This window comes from Rhinolophus sinicus, linkage group LG06, assembly GCF_036562045.2.
Source record: "Rhinolophus sinicus isolate RSC01 linkage group LG06, ASM3656204v1, whole genome shotgun sequence".
In the NCBI taxonomy this organism is placed as follows: domain Eukaryota; kingdom Metazoa; phylum Chordata; class Mammalia; order Chiroptera; family Rhinolophidae; genus Rhinolophus; species Rhinolophus sinicus.
Window position 1 is genome coordinate 41,689,108 of NC_133756.1, and position 18,408 is coordinate 41,707,515.

Sequence of the window (18,408 nt, forward strand, 5' to 3'; positions counted from 1 at the left end):
CAGAGATTTTTTAAACACCTGCAGCCATTTAATATATCTTATGTTTGCTCCAGACCAACAGGCAACTCCCAGAGCAAAACTGGTCTCATTACTGAGCTAATGGACATTATGCTCTGAGGTACCTTTCCCTCTGCCAAATAAATCAGAATTTTGAAAAGTGAAGCCTGAGATTGCCATCCTGCAAATGTTTGCAAGGACATCACTGCATGTTTTAGGTGTCAAGTTTAATTTGACTTCGCCTGATCTGTTCTCTTAAGAAAGGCTCCGGAGGCATCAGCTGAGTTACAGGGAGAATTCCTTCTGCTTTTGCTCTGTGGGCTGTGACAGAAATAAGACTTTGAGTCCCCAAGCGTGTTTTCTCAAGCAGGGATTGCTCCTGTCACCACAGCCCAAAGGAATAAGTTGTGATGAAAGTTGTCATGCTCCCCTATTCCCTGATTTTGGGGTATTTTTTTGGGGGGTGATGGTGGAAGAAGAGACTCATTCACACCTTTTGAAGCATTCTGAAATATTCATGAGCCCCCACTAAGTCGCAGACACCGTCCTAGGTACTGGGATAATGACAATTGCTTACACACTATCATAAAACAAAAGTGACAGCAAAAATAAAATTGTAAGCTCCATGTGTATGCTCCCTTTAGAGAACTAGCCCCCCTGCCTCCCACAGGCTCCTGTGTCTCACGCTCTTAGGGTCTGGCCTGCAGCTCTGAGCATCAGCGGCCTGGAGAATGAGTAACTCCTGGAGAATGAGTAACTCCTACGTGTGCTGTAGATTTTCCTGGGCATTATTCACCTCACAATAGCTCTTAATGACCTTGGCATCAAGCTCTTACTGGGGATTAATAACTGGCTGGGCTTAATGGCCCTTACTGTGTCCTGGGCCATTTTCCCAGCCAGCCATTAATTCCAAGCAGTGCCCTAGGCTCTGGCCATTATGGCTCCCTGGGCCGAGTGGCTGCCCTGAAGCAAATAGCCAAAGCTTCTTTCTCTGCAGACAGAGGCTTCCACGGTGCACTCCCCCCTTCTTCTCTCCAACCATGGCATTAGTACAAAGGGCTGGGGTCTGCAGGAAAGTTATTGGTTAAGGCACCACATTATTTCTTCTTTCTGTGTCTCAAGAGGTAGGCTTTCTCAGAGGACAGAGAAGGCAGGAGGTTGGGTTTCATTCACTCATGTGTTGATTCATCTATCTATTTAGTATTAACTGAGTGCTTTTTATGGGTGCAGATGCAAGAGAGAGTACCGAGATTGGAGTGATCTAATATGGGTGCCCATGTTTCCTATCAAAGGATGAAACATCTCATCAAATGGAGCTTTAAGGAAAATGTCCCCAGGAATCAAGGAAGCTGAATACTGTGAGGAAGAAGCCAGAGAGAAGGTCTTTGTGGCAGTGAGTTCACGGGCAGCCGCCTCCCCTCTTGTGTCCTCTTTGGAGTTTTATCTCCCAGGCTGCCTAGCGGGAAAGTTCACCTTCTTGTACTTCACTGAGTGATTCAACCCAGCAGCTGATTGCTTAAGGGAGAATCTCAGCTCACCAAGGCATGAGTATTTCCACCCATATCGTTAAGATACTGAGGATTATAATTGCATGTGATGAGAAAGATTGTAGCTTTCTCAGAGGCCTGTCACACATCCCAAGAAACGGTCACAGTTTGTGTAATTTGTAATCATTCTGCCTCCCAAGACATCATTAGTCCCTCCAAATGCAGACACCAGACTACATTTCCTCCTTTGGAAGTGATTCAGCTTTTGGTACATGCTGTTGTCAGCTGCGGGAAATGTCACATTCTGTTTAGAATAGCTATTGTTATTTTATTGGCACCACTTACCAAAAGACACTTCAGGCATAATTCAGGCTTCAGTCTTTTTTGCATTGTTTGGTTCATCTGCACAACTCAAAGAGTGGGTGTTGGTGCCTGAGGTAATGAATACCTTGATGCTAAGGCAGATGGGCAGGCATGTGAGGGAGGGCTTTCTGGAACTGGGGAGACCTCAGTGTGTTCTAGTGGTGTCGGTATTACAGAGGGTCAGGATGGCACTGTCAGCAGCCTTGGCCTTCCTTGAAAGGCTCTTCAGCTGGACTCACACGGGCACAGGAGAAAGAGACACAAGGCCTTGGAATCTCCGGAAGGTGACACATGTTTCACCTATCAACCAGCCTGTGCTCTGAGAATTGCAGCAGAATAATTAATTATGGGGGAAAGAGATGCTGGGACCTTTCTTCAGAATGTTTTTCCTAGTAAAACTGACTGCAGTGCCTTGAAATTATAAATCAAACTGGAAAATTCAGGATGGTAGTTTTAGGAGTGTTGGTTGAGAAAAAGCAGGTTCCAATGGCCTTAGGGTACAGTGGAATGAAATCTTACCAAGTGGCCTTATTAAGCAAGTGTACTGAGTTATAAGTACCTCAGGGGTGTGTTAAATGCTGGAGAAATGTCCTTTAAATGAGCGACCGAATGAATGTCATCTGGCCACAAATATCTAGCTGGTACTCTCGTTGTTTTACAAGCGAGAAGGTTAAGTACCTGATTTGTGATAAAGTTTTCTGTAGACCCTGGGTCTCCTGACATCCTCATTGAGTAACATGCTATTTGCAGATACCCCTGTCATCTTTGTAGGAATTTTTCAGTGGGCTTCTCCATAAGTAGAGGTTTCTCATGGAGAAACTGTATAAACTGTGGGGGGTTCTGTTTTTCCATTCCATTTGCCTTCTTACTACCCAGCATAGTTCCTGTCACCTAAGAGTAATTAGATGTTAAATGAATGATGAAAGTGTGCAATGGAAGAATCTCCATTTCATAAGCCCATGTACAATTATCAACCCAAAGGGATCAGTACTGATTTGGTGAGTACTGACAACGTGCTCCAACTGATAAGCCCAATGGCCGCTCTCATGTATTGAAAGATCACCATGCCAGGTCCTAGGGTAAAGATTTGGTTCAACCCCTTGCAATTGCTATTCTTGCAGGTCAAATAGTGGCAATTTCAATTGTCTCCATTTACTACTGTGTGTATTTTAGTTTTACCAAGGTAGAATGGGCATTAATTATCAGTTAAATATGAGACAACTGAGACGGGGAGGTTAGTGGCTTGCCAAAGTCCCATGGCTAAATACGTGGTGGAGACAAGGCTGGACCCATCCTGTGAGCCATCCCCACCCCTTGGCCATTGTGCAGTGAGGGAAGATGACAGAGCTATGGCTCAGGAAACTCCCAGAGTAAATATAAAACTGAATATATGCAGCATTAAATTGAATCTGATTTCCTGAGGCTGGGCAGGGAGCCCGTGTGTCCTGCTCAAAGTTAAACAGGGAAAGAGGGCAGAGGCTCTGGGGAAAATCTAACAATGAAACTCTCCTTCATAACATTCTTGATTGTCATTTTCTTGTGCACTTGCTGGCCTTGGCCTCAGGCCCTAATTGCATTATCGTCAAACAGCAACTAAGAGATGTTCCTCATTATACATGAACAGGGGAGTGCTTAATTTGTTAGCACGAAGGTGTTCAGAAAGCAAATCATTGGTTCAGGGTGCTGAACTGAGCATTTTCATAGCAGTTATCCCTGGTGGGCACTACAAGGCCAGGACTTCTACAGGGCACATGTGTGGTCACTGGATGAAGTCTGTGGCTCTGAGCTCGAAGGTTTCTTTACATTTTAAATGACGGACTAACTCAATCTCTCTCCCTTTCCCCTTAAAATGTGAAAAGCTGCCTAATTGCCATTTCAAAAGTGTAGCATCTGAAGGGTTACAGTTTGTGTGTCTTTTCCCATGTGATTCTTAGATTACGTTTATTTAGGAGAATCCTATTTGTCTAGCATCCAAGAATACTGATAAATGCTCAACTTTCAATAAGGTGAATTAAGAGCATGAAAGCTAGCGTCACAGCAATTTGTAGTGTAGTCTTTTCTCCTACTTGGGGTTAACTTTGGATTCAGAAAGGCCTGGGCTTGGAAGCATGACTTCATTATTTGCTAGTTCTGCATCCTTGGGCATTTCTTAATACCTCTAAGCCTGAGTATCCCTGTCTGTAAAACCGAGGTAACAGAAACCTTGCTGGATTAAGTGATGATTTGGTTATTTACCATCAGTAAAGCCCAGAGCCAGTATTTGACAGGTCAAGGCTAGCTCTCTTTCCCTCTTGTGCAATGCTCCCTGTCACCAATTTGGAAGAGAATGTTGATGAGGTAATAGCAATAGCAGAAGGAATATAATCTGGCATAGGAAGGAGGCAACGGGAGCTGTGCAGCCTTCTGAAGCAGGGAAGTGATCTGCTGGTGCCAAGGCAGGGTTGCCGCTGACGGCGTCCTTCTCCCCCTGCCTTTCAGCCCCTGAGAATGCACTGCAGGGACTGTGCCCTGGTGACAAGCTCCGGTCATCTGCTGCGCAGCCAGCAAGGCCCCCAGATTGACCAGACCGAGTGCGTCATCCGCATGAACGACGCCCCCACGCGTGGCTACGGGCGCGACGTGGGCAATCGCACCAGCCTGAGGGTCATCGCACATTCCAGCATTCAGAGGATCCTCCGCAACCGCCACGACCTGCTCAACGTGAGCCAGGGCACCGTGTTCATCTTCTGGGGCCCCAGCAGCTACATGCGGCGTGACGGCAAGGGCCAGGTGTACAACAACCTGCAGCTTCTGAGCCAGGTGCTGCCGCAGCTCAAGGCCTTCATGATCACGCGCCACAAGATGCTGCAGTTCGATGAGCTCTTCAAGCAGGAGACTGGCAAAGACAGGTACAGAGACGCGGGGTGGCCGGGGCACAGGGGCGGGTGACGTCATGTCCCGGCTGGCTGATTCACCAAAAGCCAAGCTTTTGCGAAGGGGGTTTTGTTGTGGCCCCACTACTCATGCCATTGACAGAGCTCATCTGTGGTACCTCCTGGAAACTGGGCTGCTCAAGCGGAACATATAAGGCAAAGTGAAATGCAGCACTGAAACAATTATATGGATAATTCAGGGCCAGGTCCCTAGTTGGGAGGAAGAGGCTCCACAGCTGCTGGCTTCCACTGGTAATAAGGGAAAGGTAATAACTTTATTACATTTTATTTCACTTGTGTGAGCACTAACCAAAAATACATACCTGAGTTCATCTCTCCCTTTCAAAGGCAAACATCTATTTGGCCAACTGATATTTACTGAGTACCTACTACTTCAGTGTGTCAGGCACCAGGGATACAGTCAGAACCCAGACAGATGGAGAATATAAAGCTTACCGGGTGGGCGAACATTCGCCAAGTAGTGGCCCCAGTGTGCTGAGCATCAAGCGAGGGGAAGAAAGTGGTGCCATGACACGCAGGATGGGAGACCTGCCATAGTCTAGCGCAAGTTTGCCAAATTTCATTACTAGTCAGTAATGGGATACGAAACCAACATTGTGGGTCATTGCGAGATTGTTTGTTTGTTTGTTTTAATGTAATGGATGGAATGGAATAGAATGGAACTGAATGGAATAGAACAGACAATATCAGTATTCATTCCCCATAGTATGGCTAAGTATCATCTCACGAAATAATATTTGTTTTGGAGATGTATATATGGTTCTTTTTGAGAGGCTGAAAATGTTCTGGAATTAGACAGTGTTGATGATTGTCCAACCCTGTGAGTATAGTAAAAACCAGTGAATTATACACTTTAGAAAATGCAATGAAAGCCACACACACACACACATACACACAAATAATGCACATGTGTATGTATGCTCAACCATGATGTAAAATGTATTTCTCAGTAGAGGGTGAAATATTTTGAAAAGCATTGGTCTAGTTGATGAGGAAATGAGGGAAAGGCTTTCTCAAAAATGTGTGTTTAATCTGAGACCTAAGCCAATGAGTATTTATTCAGGTTCAAAAGAACATGGGAAGGGGAGAGAGAAACCTCCTTATGAGTACAAGGGATCAGAGGTGGGAGAATGTGCAGTGGGTTGGAGAAAAGCCACCCATGGCTGCAGTTAGGAGGGCGGAGGGGAGTGGCCTAAGATGAGGCAGAGATGCAAACTCATGAACTGGCCAAATGTAGGTATCAAAGGGGCAGCGCAGTGTATTCCAAACACACAGCTCTCGGTTGGAATTCTGACCCTTTCCCTCACTAGTTGTGTGGCCTTGGACATGTTATCTAACCTTTCCGTGACGTCACATGAAAAGGCCTAGTGACCAGGCTTCATAGGATAGATCTAATAATTAAATTTCCTTGTTTCCTTAATTCTAAAATGTGTACTTTTATAGTTAATATACATTTAGTGATGTAATTTACCTCCTTCCCTTAAAACAACTGTTGGTGGGTCGATTTCTTATCTTAAAACTTAAAAGAGATATGATAATTAAAATAAAGAACACAAAGCACTAAATCCATTGTTTGGCAAGTTTAAGCAGCACATTATTGGAAGAACACAGTCTTAAAGAAAAGATGAAAGCCCAATGTCTCCAAATTCTTTGCTTGGAAGAGCTTTTTTTAAAAAAAATCCTGGAAAACTTATGACCATCAAGGGTTGGTCCAGGCAGAAATGGACATGGCATCTGGTAAAGAGAGGAAGGGGGAGCTGGCTGCTGTGGCATCCTGCCCTGGAGGCCCAGGGGACCCCGTGGTCAGTCAAGCCAGCAGATCACATAGGGGATCCTGGTCTTCATCAAAAGCTGCCACAAAATCCAGTCTTTTATTGCCTTTTAAAACCCACGAATAAGAGAGACTGTCACTCATTTGAATGAGTTATTTAACCAAGAGAGCCTTTTATAAGGGAAGAAGAATGAGAGAGTTATTTACAGTTTCATTTTTGACTGGTTAGAAAACTCAAAATAAGTAGAAACACTCTCTTTAATAGGAAATACTTCTCTCTCTTTAGTTAAATGTTTGTTTGCTAAATTTAAGTGTTCCTGAAACACTGGTGCAGTGTTAGCTATTTAGAATAATTACCCATTCCTCTGAATCGTCTTAAGAAATTATTTTAAGTTGGAAACAGAGACTAGTCATTCCACCCTTTTTTCACTGAGAACTTTAGGAAACAATCTCACATCAAGACATATCCCACTCACTACATTCATTAAATTCTGACCAGTGGCTACCCTTTGTTTAATAGGTCTGTCCCCTTGGTGAGCCCAGCTGATAAGGAGGGAACCAAATCTTTGTGGATTGGCTACTGGGCTTCTCATGTGCAGACATCCATCTATGAGCGTCCCTATACAGGGGAATCACACTTGTGGATTTGTAGGGTGCCAGAGTACATTGTCACTTCCAGAGTGTTTGTGCCTCTTACCTTTAGAAAACTACTTTAAAGAAGCTAATATTGTATTGACTCAATATTGTCATGTGTCCATATTCATAACCTGCAACTCACTTCAAGCTAAAAGAACCAAGTAGAGACAGCTCTTCTTTAGGATCCAACAGTATTTCCTCTATGTGTGCTTTTCTCAAAACCCAACTAAAATGTAGCATGTATCAAAGATACACAAAGTGTGGAATATCTAATTTTGTACATTTCATGATCAGGACATTCATTTCAGACTAATATTTTGAAGAAATAGGATAATTCAATAGATTCTGATTTATAGAAGTTTCACCCTGCTTAAAAGTGGAGGGGGAAAAAATGGCTCAGGAACAATCTGCAATTAAGAAGCGTGACAAATGACATAGATGGCCAAGTGGTGTTCTTTGACATTAGAAAGTAACTGTACTTGAAAATAACTTTATAATTGAATAAGGGTACATTAGGAAAATATGATTCAGAACCAATATTACAGTAATCAGATAAAAGAAGCATAAATGAAATAACTGCAGGAAGGATATTTCCATAGAGATTATAAATGAGATTCTGGTGGAGCAGAAAGGCCTTTAATTGTAATTTAGTGTGCACTATAGAATTATCAGCTCAGTGTGTTACTTCATCATATAAAAGAATATCTGATAATTTTCCCTAATAAGCACATGACAGCTCTTCATATTCCTTTATTATAGCTGATTAAGTATAAAAACAGTGGATATGCCTTTGTTGGAAAAAGAATTCAAAATCTTTTTAAGAAAGACAGCACAAAGCAGTTGCATTTCTATAGTATATGATGTCAAAAGGCTATTATTTAAAAAGTCGGGGGAATTTTAAGTGGCACTTAAAGAACTCTTCACTTTAGTTTCTTTAGTCCTCCACTTTGTATTCTCATTTTTACCCATGAAACCTTCTTTCTGTAGAGCCACATCCTCCTGTGTTTCAGGCTGTGGCATCTGATCTCTCCTACATCGTACAAAAAAAAAATAGCCAAAATCATGGGGGAGTTTCTGCTACTGGGAAAAGTCCTCTTGGTGGTTTTTTTTATTGGTTTTTTTTTTTGAGTGTTCCAACCAGGCAACTCTAAACGCATAGGGAGGGACACAGGTGTGATTCCCAGGTCAGGAACCTAAGGATGTAAGTGAGCTGTCATTCACTTCCTGGGCTCTACCTACATCCAATACCCAATTAGTCACTCACTCTGTTTAAGTCTGGAACTGGCCATGGCTTTGTCACAGTCACATAGGTAAAGACAGACTCTAATTTGAGGCAAGGCACTTCTTTCCCTTCCCCTTCCCCATTCAGTCATTTCTGCTCCATCTCACCTCCTACATTTCCAAAGTCCTTATGAATATATAGCCCCAGTGAGAAGGAAAGGGGGTGGTTACTACCTATATAGGCTGGAGGTTCTAGAGGTTTGTAATTACTTCCCTGACTACTGATGATGGCCCCTACACAAGAGCCAGTAGCAGAGTGTTGAAAGGGTGTCAGACTCTTTGTGGGTCCTAAAAAGCCCTGAAAGGAATGGCTGAATTACTGACTTCATTTGCTCCAACCTGGCAACCAAGAGAGGAAGAAGGGGTCTTCATGTATCAGCACCCCAGACTAGACACTTTCTATGGTGTTCTCTCATTTAGTTCTCAAAGGAGCCCAGGAAGATGGAGCTTCCCAAGCCTGCTTTATAGGTGAGAAATCAAGGCTCAAAGTCCAGTAAAAACCTGCCTCACGTCATTCAGCTGGTTAGTGATAGAAACTGTTAAGATACAAACCCATGGTATTCCCATCCTTAGGAGCTTTTATATGTACTTTCTGAGCTATTACTGGGTCAGGATACAATGGAATGGAAAACAAAAATGAGTAAAACTATGAACTCAAGAATGACTAAATCACTTATTCCTCTCAGGTTCTTGACAAAACAAAGGGCTTCTTAAGATGCCTTTTTTGTTGTTGTTGTTCCTTATGTGAAATGGAAATAGTGCAAACTGCTTAACAAAAATTCTTCCTTCTCAAAGAAGGGTGCTACACAGTGCAAGCAGGAAAGCTGTTCTGCGGTCTTGTCATTCACATCACATATGGTGCCATGTCTGGGCAGAGTCAGATGGTCTGACCTTGGGGATAGGTGTTTGAAACTGGCTAATGAGGCATGCTGTAAGCACTGGGGGGAGGGAGAGGGCGAAAAATGTAAAAGCACTTTACCCCAAAGAATTGAATTGATATCCACAGCAGCATAGCTTGGTAGACAGTCATTCTCACAGAGTCAAGGTAGACCTTAATGATGTGTCTCCACAGTTGTCCCCAGGCTTGGCATGTGGTTGGAGCTTAACACTGATGTTTGAATGGGCACACTTATAAATGTTGGCATGCACAGATTCATTCTTTAAATGTTGTCAATTTTTGGTCTTCTAATAAAATTTTTCAGAGGGCTCTAAATGTTCTGAGGTAAAATAAAGCCAATGCTCATTTAAAATCAGCATTCCTGTGGTCCTTTTCCTGTTGCCATTAGCCCCTTCTCAAATGAATGTAAGCAGATCTTCAAATCACATCATTTTGATCAACATCACCTTGTTATAACGTTGCGGAGGAAAAAACATTGATTCCCAGCTGGGGCTACTGTCTGTTGGAGTTTGCACATTCTCCCCGTGTCTGCGTGGGTTTTCTCCAGGTACCCCAGTTTCCTCCCACATCCCAAAGATGTGCACCTGAGGTGAATTGGTGTGTGTACATCATCCCAGTTCTCAGTACGTGTGAGTGTGCCCTGCGATAGAAGGGCGTGCTGTCCAGGGTTCGTCCTGCCTTGTGTCCTGAGCTGCCAGGATAGGCTCCGGCCACTTGTGACTCTGAACTGGACTAAATGGGTTGGAAATAATCTTACTTTTTTATTAATCTTTCTTAAATTATGTATAGCTCACATTTATTTTAATGTTTAATATTCGAAATGTTTTGGGTGTTTATTTAAAAATCTGGTGATGTTTTTATTACCAGAAGTATGCCTCAGGAACTTAACTCTTATTTATATTAATTAGCCTATGGTAAAATTGGTTTTGTTATATATAAGCCGTTTTGCTTGAAGTGGCAGTTTCCAAGAACCTATCAACAACATTAAGTGAGGACTTACTATACTCCTGAGGAAAGACATTCAATCAAGATGTTGGTTTTAGTTTAGTGGAAGGCAAGCTTTCAGCCTAAGATCATTTGATCGATGATGGAGCAACTGATACATAGTCAGACACATCTGTGTTTATTCATATTTAATAAACTCTTTAGTATCCACCTTGCTTGGGGGACAAGGAATAGTTCTAGTTAGTGAAGTATTCTGGTTAATAAGGAGTTGACCCAAGGAGATTATCATCTTACAAAAATTAAGTTGTGGTAATACGCACTTAAACACTGAACTTTGGTCATCATTTTTTATGATGTAGAAGTCCCTTGAGCATCCTTTAGTGTCACAGATCCACCATGGTGGCGCATCAACATCATTTGTCATTGTACCATGCAATATGGTGGTGCTGTTGGTAAGAGGTATCTATCTGGTAAAGTTCCATCTATTTACCAAATGGGGGTGAGGGGAGGGGTTACAATCAGCCTTGCTCCAGAAAGCATTTATGATGGTAGTGGTATAATGATTTATTTTACCCGCTTGCAGACTTAATTATTGTTCCTTCCAGGAAGATCTCCAATACTTGGCTCAGCACTGGCTGGTTCACGATGACGATTGCGCTGGAGCTCTGTGACAGGATCGATGTTTATGGCATGGTGCCCCCAGACTTCTGCAGGTACGATTTATTCTACAAGTGTAATTCATCAGTAGTGTTGTGCAGGGTTTATAAATATCTGATTCCAAATATCAACCACAAAACACGTCTGTCTTTTTGAAGCAATTAATTAACATGTCCCAAGTTCTGGTTCTGGAAACAACAAACAGTATTTAATTATGTGCCATAAAATATTGAAAATTTTGTCTGTACGGCTGGAGAAGTAATCCATCTTGTGGGCTTTATTTATCCTCTGAATATTTATCAACCAAAAGTAATGCAATAATTGGCATAATATTAATGATGAACAAGCATTAAGAAATATTAGTTTTATTCTCATTAGAAAGGAATGTGGTACTTTTTAATGAATTAAAGAGGGTAATTTCTTTGACAGTAATGCCTGTTTTCTGAAATTAAAATATTCCTTTGAGCCTCTTTCTCCCACCACATCAGTAGCCTCGGTTTTTGCTTCTAAGGCCAAAACACAAGCATAATTATTTTGATGTATCTCTTTAAAGGGAAGATACACATCTCCGTTGCTACTTTAAATTACCTCCTAGTATGTGCCCAAGCAGAGTTTCGTGTGAACTCACAAACGTACTGATTTGGGAAGCCCAACTGAAAACACCTGTAATTTAAAGTCATGATGCCTATAAATTCCGAGAGTGCCTTATGTTCAGGAATGCCTGCTGGCCCACATATGGCTTCAGTCCTGGTCTTCAAATGGTAAAACCTGGGATGGAGGGGTATTTTAAACTTGCTCCTTAAAATTTATGCTTGCAGGTGGCTAGATGGTTCAGTTGGTTAGAGTGTAAGCTCTGAACAACAGGGTTGCCGGTTCGATTCCCACATGGGCCATTGAGCTGCACCCTCCACAACTAGATTGAAGACAATGAGCTGCTGGAGGGGTGGCCAGATGGCTCAGTTGTTTAGAACGGGCTCTCAACAACAAGGCTGCAGGTTCAATTCCCGCATGGGATGGTGGGCTGTGCCACCTGCAACTAAAAACGGTGAGTGGACTTAAAGCTGAGCTGCACCCTTCACAACTAGATTGAAGGACAATGACTTGAACTGATGGGCCCTGGAGAAACACACTGTTCCCCAACATTCCCCAATAAAAATTAAAAAAAAAAAATGTATGCTTGCTCCATGTGTTTTAAACCTAACAATTTCTCAAAGGCCATTGGGTCTTTGGGCAAAATCTACAATTTTGAGTTTTGAAGTGGGGATGAGAAAAGATTAATCATGCTGTTACCACTTGACCGCTTTTCTCCCACCCGTTTAAGCCCAAAGGCCCAACACAGTAGCAGTAATAGTTTATATGTAAGAGTCAAGTCACAGAGGAGAAGGAAAGGTGTGGACAAAGCAAGCCTTTTATATATGCCTGGACTACTTGTCCCCAGGGGTGACATAACATAGTAAGGAAGGATGTCGAGTCTGGAGCCAGACTGCCCAGGTTCAAAGCCCAGCCTGCCCACTTACTAACCTAGCATGACCTTGAACTTGCTGCTCAAGCTCTGTGTGTCTCAGCATCCTCAACAATAGAAGTGATGATAATAATAGACTCTGCCTCATAGAGTTGTAGGTGGATTAAATAAGTTAATACATATAAAGTGCTTGGAACGGGGCCTCGTACATGGCAAGAGTTAGCTTGGATTCTCACCCAGTTCCTCATCACTTAATTCACTGGCCTGGTTTCCCTGTTTAACAATCTGTGCAAAAAGTAAGTAGGTATAAGAAAGCAAACTGCCTCCTAAAACCAACAGGCTAACAAAAGCTGTGGGAGCGGCACTTATGGGCATACAAAGTGCTGTCAAAGTTGATGGTTACATGGCAGATATAATTATGTAATATTGCCATTAGGATGCCAGAGAGAAAGCGCATGAATAAATTGAAATGTTAATGACTTAGAGTGTTCAAGGAAATATTCCATTTATTATGGAAAATAAATGAAAGGCAAGTTAACTTCTCATTTCTTTTACTCAGAAATAGTTCATCAAGACGTCTTGTATGTAGGATGGAAACAATTTATAGAATGACACTAACAAGTAAGTTAAGAGACTGTCAATGCACCATATAAACATGTTGCCACCAGTTCTGGGTTTCTGTTCCTCAGCCACCAACTAAAAGGTTTGATAGTTGTTCTCACAAGATGCTTTCAGCAAGAACTCTTCAAAGGGATCCCTATGCCCAGCGTCCTCTCAGAGAAAGTGGAGAATTGTGCTGGGTGTCATTTGGAGAAGATGCTTAGGCTAGAAAGAGCATTCTGCAAAATCGTGATGCCTGTTTACGAAGGGTGAGACGGGAAGAACCAGGAGCAGCACAGACTGGTGCTCAATTTCCTTTAATATTCATTCCAGGACATGTTGGCTGAACGATCAGGCACCCAGTTCCTAACTGGGTGACCTTGAGCCTTGTTTTCTTCATCTGCAAAATGGGGGTAAGAAAATAAGAGCAAGCAAGTCATGGTGAGGGTTACATGAAATCATGGATGTAGAGCATCTAATACAGTGACCAACACACAATAAGTGCTCAGGAAAGATAATTATTATTGCTAATGCATTGGTATTATACTGTAAGATATATGAAATTATTATTATTATCATTATTCAAAGTACTTGAGATTTGTCCTGAAAGGTACCAAGAATTTGGGGCAGTTCAAAGAATAGGACACAGCTTTGTGTCCTTGAGGCTCACAATAAGCCTTACCCACACCAAAAACCAAAAAAAAAATGAACACAGCAAAGCCTCTTAGAGTCAAATAACTCTTGCACACAGTATCTGCCACCAAATAGTGAAAAAGCAACTTGTAAGCCAGTAGTCTGACCATTCCCACCTCCACATATTTTGTTTTGTTTTTGTTTTTTGTTTTTTGTTTTTGTTTTGCCTGCTCCTCCCAGTTGCTTAACCCGTCTGTCCTCCAGCAACAGAGGAGCGGGCAGGGACACCCAGGGCTCAAGTGCTGGGGGGCCATGTCTTCTCTAAGTAAGCAGAGCTGGGGGTCCCCACGTCCCCGGGAGGCATGCTCTGATTGTGGGACACAGGAGAGAGGGGACTCTCTGCCCAGGATAGGCAGTCCTCACACCCAAATGAGCCAGTCAGGCAGCCTGACCGCCCATCACTCCCTCCTTTGTCTTTATTTGGAAGAAGCGGAGAACTGTAAGGGGCCAAACAGGGTACATGTGTCATTAGCTCTTGGACTTAAGGAAGTAAGATATCAACAGGGCCAACAGTGGTACAGGAAGCTTTTGTGAGGTTGCAGAGCTCAAGCTGGTTGAGCCTCCCAGAATGTAAACTCCCTAAGGACAGAGACTTGTATGTGTTTGGTACACTGTTGGAGCCCTCGTGCAAGGACAGTAGATATTTCCATACTGGCCTCTAGCAGATGCTCCATAAATATCAAGTGAATGAATGGCCCTGTCCTCTACTCTCTCTTTAGTGCTGTGGTAAGAAGGTGTTGCTATGGGTGAAGAGAACCATTTCTGCCTCTCAGAAGTTGTTGACCTTGAGAAAGTTATTTGACTCACTGAGCCTTAGTGACTTTGGGCAAGTTACTTAATGACCGTCTCAGAAGCCTGATCTTCCATATCTGTAAGATGGTGACAACAGTCCTTACTTCTAGGGTTTATATGGTAGTTCTACCAAGTAATGGATGAGGAGTGCTTGGCACAGCTCTGGTGTAAGTTAAGCTTGCATAAAGCTACCAGGTGAAGGGACTCACAAATCTGCAAGTGTGGATACCCATTAGCACATTTTAAGGAGACGTTCAGAGAGCACTAAGGAATGGTGCTTAGTGGTGAGGAGGCCTGGTTGCTGGAAAGGGAAGGACATGCATGGCCTCCTATGTGAACTGGATCCCATTTCTCTTCACTGTGGAGAACTGGCTTTATGTGGCCTCCGGCTGCTTGCAGGATATCCCATGAGGCTGCTCACAGTGGAGCGACCCTCTCCGTGGCTGCCTTCAGCTGCCCAGTTTCTCACAGGAATGAAGAAATAGTTACATGGCAATACTTCCGCAAACAAAAAGAGAGCCAACTGTGCCTTTTTGGTAAATGAACCTTTTTGGAACTTAAGGCACGATTCGTACCCTTAAAAGAAGTCATTTACTAAATTAATCAGAGAGTCATTCATTCAAGTAGTTTTGTGTTGGACTTGAATGAATCAAAGAAAAATGAGACGGGGTCTTTGCCTTCAGTCACCAGAGTGTCACAAATCTGACTCTGTCACTTAAACCCCTAAGTTGCTTCCCAAAGCTTTTAGGCAGTGTGAACTCACCCCAGTGCAGCACACAAGCCCTTCAGGACCCATCTTCTGCTCACACAGACTTATTTCAGCCATACTGAGAACCTTACAAAGGATCTTACCCTGTTGATACCAGCCCTTTTGCCTTCAGCTGGGAATGACCATCCCTTCCTTATTACCACTTGTTCTTTACTATGAATATTAATGGCTGATTTTTTTTTCTGCACAGACCATCTGCCAGCCCTGCAGTTAGTATGCATATATGTGCCATTTCACTGAACATTTATGATAACCCCATGAGGTAACCATTATTATTATCATCATCACTTTATACAGGAAGCTTAAAGACATGAGACAGCTGACCAAGGTAGTAGGGCAGATAGTGGCTGAGCTGGGGTTTGAATTAAAATCTGTGGGGCTCAAGAGCTAAAGCTCCTAACCTCTCACTTCACTGTTTCAGATGCCCAAGGCCTCCTCCACGCTTCCTCTGACCTCCTGTCTGAGTCAGATGCCACCTGTGCCCCCTGGGCGCTCCACCATCTCCACCCCTGTCCCACCTCACTGATTGATTTGTCACTTGCCTGTAGGCTGCTTAAAAGGAGGGGTTGTGTCTCAATCAACATTTGTATCTTTCCCACTTGTCACTGTGTCTGGCACAAAGTATGTATTCAGTATTGATTGGCTCAATGAATAAATTTTAAAAAGCCTTGCTTTCCTTAGCCGTGTTTTAGAGACTGATTCTAAACTTATCTCAAGACCAAAAGTGTCAGGTGAATGAAAAGAGAAAGCAGCAAAGGGCAAATTCATATTTCAAGGATCCTCAGAAGTCAGTGGTGGCCACGTGTTTCATTTTCAACCAGGGCCAGCACTGGGTTGTCAAAGAGGGGCTCAGGCATCGGGCATCGATCTCCATCCTGCCTTCATCACCAGACTCATCAGTGTTCAGAAAGCTGGAGAAAATTAATCCCATGTTGCATCCTACACAGCATCAAAATATATATATATTATTATGTGGACAGTAGACCCTTAAATCCTGCCATATCTATACAGGAAGCCATTCTCTCTACGAAGACTATAAATTACAATGGAAAGATCTGTTATCATTGCTTTCCAAACTAAGTTACCCTGAGTATTTTTAATCTCATTTTCTGTTGTAAATTATTTGCAATAATAATGGGCTAAGCATTTAAATTCTATCTAATAATCTTATTTCCGGTCATACTTAACACATTACCAAGTTTACAACTCTCAGTTACCCATTATGTCTTGAGTATTAATTAGAGGAGTAATGACTCAGAGTGATCACTGTCATGGAACTAAATTAATATCTCATCCATAATGTGAAGGACATCTCAAAGGTATCATGAATATCAGAATTGATTCTGCTAAAATTATTAGCTAGTGAACATTAATAAAGCTGCCAGTGTAACAGGGAAAGTTCCTACCCGGCGACAGTGCCCGGTGTAGAATCAGATGCTTATAGAGGACGGGTATGGAGTAGTAATGCACCTATGATGTGGTTCACAATTTATGAAGTAGACTTAAAATATATTGCTGTATTTCTTCCTAGATGCTTATTGTTTCTTCTTTCTTTACCATAATTTGACCAGTCACCAAGTATTTTCATTACCTTCCTTCTCCCTCCTGTGGGTACCATTGGTATAGTAGGAAAGGTTATGGCACCACCTGAGGCACCTGGGCTGTAGGGCGTGGGTTCAGGTGACTCACATGGGCTCTTTGCCCTGTGAAGGATAAACAGCTGTAGGCCCTTGGTGCTCAGTGTGCTCCAAATACACAAGAGCAAGAAATCAGGCAGCAGAATAAAGGTGGCTCAGCGGGTCTCATAGGCCTGAGGCAGATGTTTCGGAAAGCCTGCTGTAAGAACATTTTCATCTGAATGCTGTATAGTGTTCCCACAGGCCCCCCGTGCAAGCCAATTTCAGAACAACGTAGACACTTGACAGCTATTGATTCAACTCTATTCCTCAAACATTTCCTACTGCTTACTCTATGCCAGGTACCACACCAAGAATAGAAAGAAGCGTGTTTAGAGAGAGCGTCTGAGAGCTCTAGAAAGAGACAAAGGCATCATTTTTATAGATAGTCCAGCTCCAAACTCAGAGAGCAGGGTTAACCTAGATAATACCTGGACATGGAAGGCTCCTCCCTTTCCGGTCGGTATTAGGATGTTTCTTTCCAATTGTACGGCTGAGCTCTAGAAGACTCAAACACAGGACACTAAGAACTCCTGCTGCCATTACCATTAGTAGGCAGGATTGTCAGTGAGCACGAGGCCTCTGCTTCATGCCCTGACCAGCTGCACAGTGTCCGCCAAGCATGGGGCACCTCTATAGATAGGTGCTTAGGGAAAGGCAGCAAGGACAAAGCTGCTGCCAACCCCAGTGGGAACCTGGGGTGCCATTAGTACAGAAACACACATGGTGGGACAGGAGTTTTTGCAAGACACAGAGCCTCACCCTTAAGAGGACAGCTTTGGACCAAAACTGGGCCCTGAAACTTCTTCAGTTTCTCTATGCATGAGTTATGTCATCTGTAAAACAAGAGTAATTACAGTACCTCTCTCATTGGGGCAGTGTGAGGATTAAATAGGTTAGTCTATATGGAATGCTGAGCACTGGGTTTGGGGCTGAAAGGGTCAAGTCTGACAGCTTGGATGGTCCATAAGTGAGGCTGTGCGCCTAAAGCCAGGCACCCCTAGGCGCTGATACTCACCTATCACATGGAGCAGTGATACCTTAGATGCCTGATGGGGAAGGAAAGGAGATAATGCAAGTGAAGCACCAAGCCTTAGTGGGTATTTAACTTAATCAGCCACCTGAAACCTGGCTGTATGTTATTATAGAATCTCCTAAAAGGAACTTTTTAACATTATTATATTAACTTTTTGTTTGTTTTGAAACAGTTTTAGACTTCAAAGTTGCCAAAATGGTTCAGAGCATTCTGTATACCCTTCACCCAGCTTCCACTAATGTTAGCATTTTGCATAATTATAGTCCAAATATCAAAAGTAAGCAATTAACACCAGTACAGTACTCTTAACTAAACTACAGACTTCATTCAGATTTCAGCAGTTTCCTTATTGCTGTCCTTTATCTCCTCCAGGACCCAATCCAGGATCGCTTTGCATTTACTTACAGTGTCT

The 18,408-nt window shown here is 42.9% G+C and overlaps 1 protein-coding gene across 1 annotated transcript in view; it reads left to right on the top strand.

Moving 5' to 3' along the window:
* Positions 1-18,408, top strand: part of ST6GALNAC5 (ST6 N-acetylgalactosaminide alpha-2,6-sialyltransferase 5) — a 145,973-nt gene that overhangs the window by 121,314 nt on the left and 6,251 nt on the right. Inside the window, exons 3-4 of the mRNA XM_019743348.2 lie at positions 4,326-4,735; positions 10,917-11,024. Of these exons, the coding sequence (XP_019598907.2) occupies positions 4,326-4,735; positions 10,917-11,024 (518 nt within the window). The remainder of the gene's footprint in view (positions 1-4,325; positions 4,736-10,916; positions 11,025-18,408) is intronic.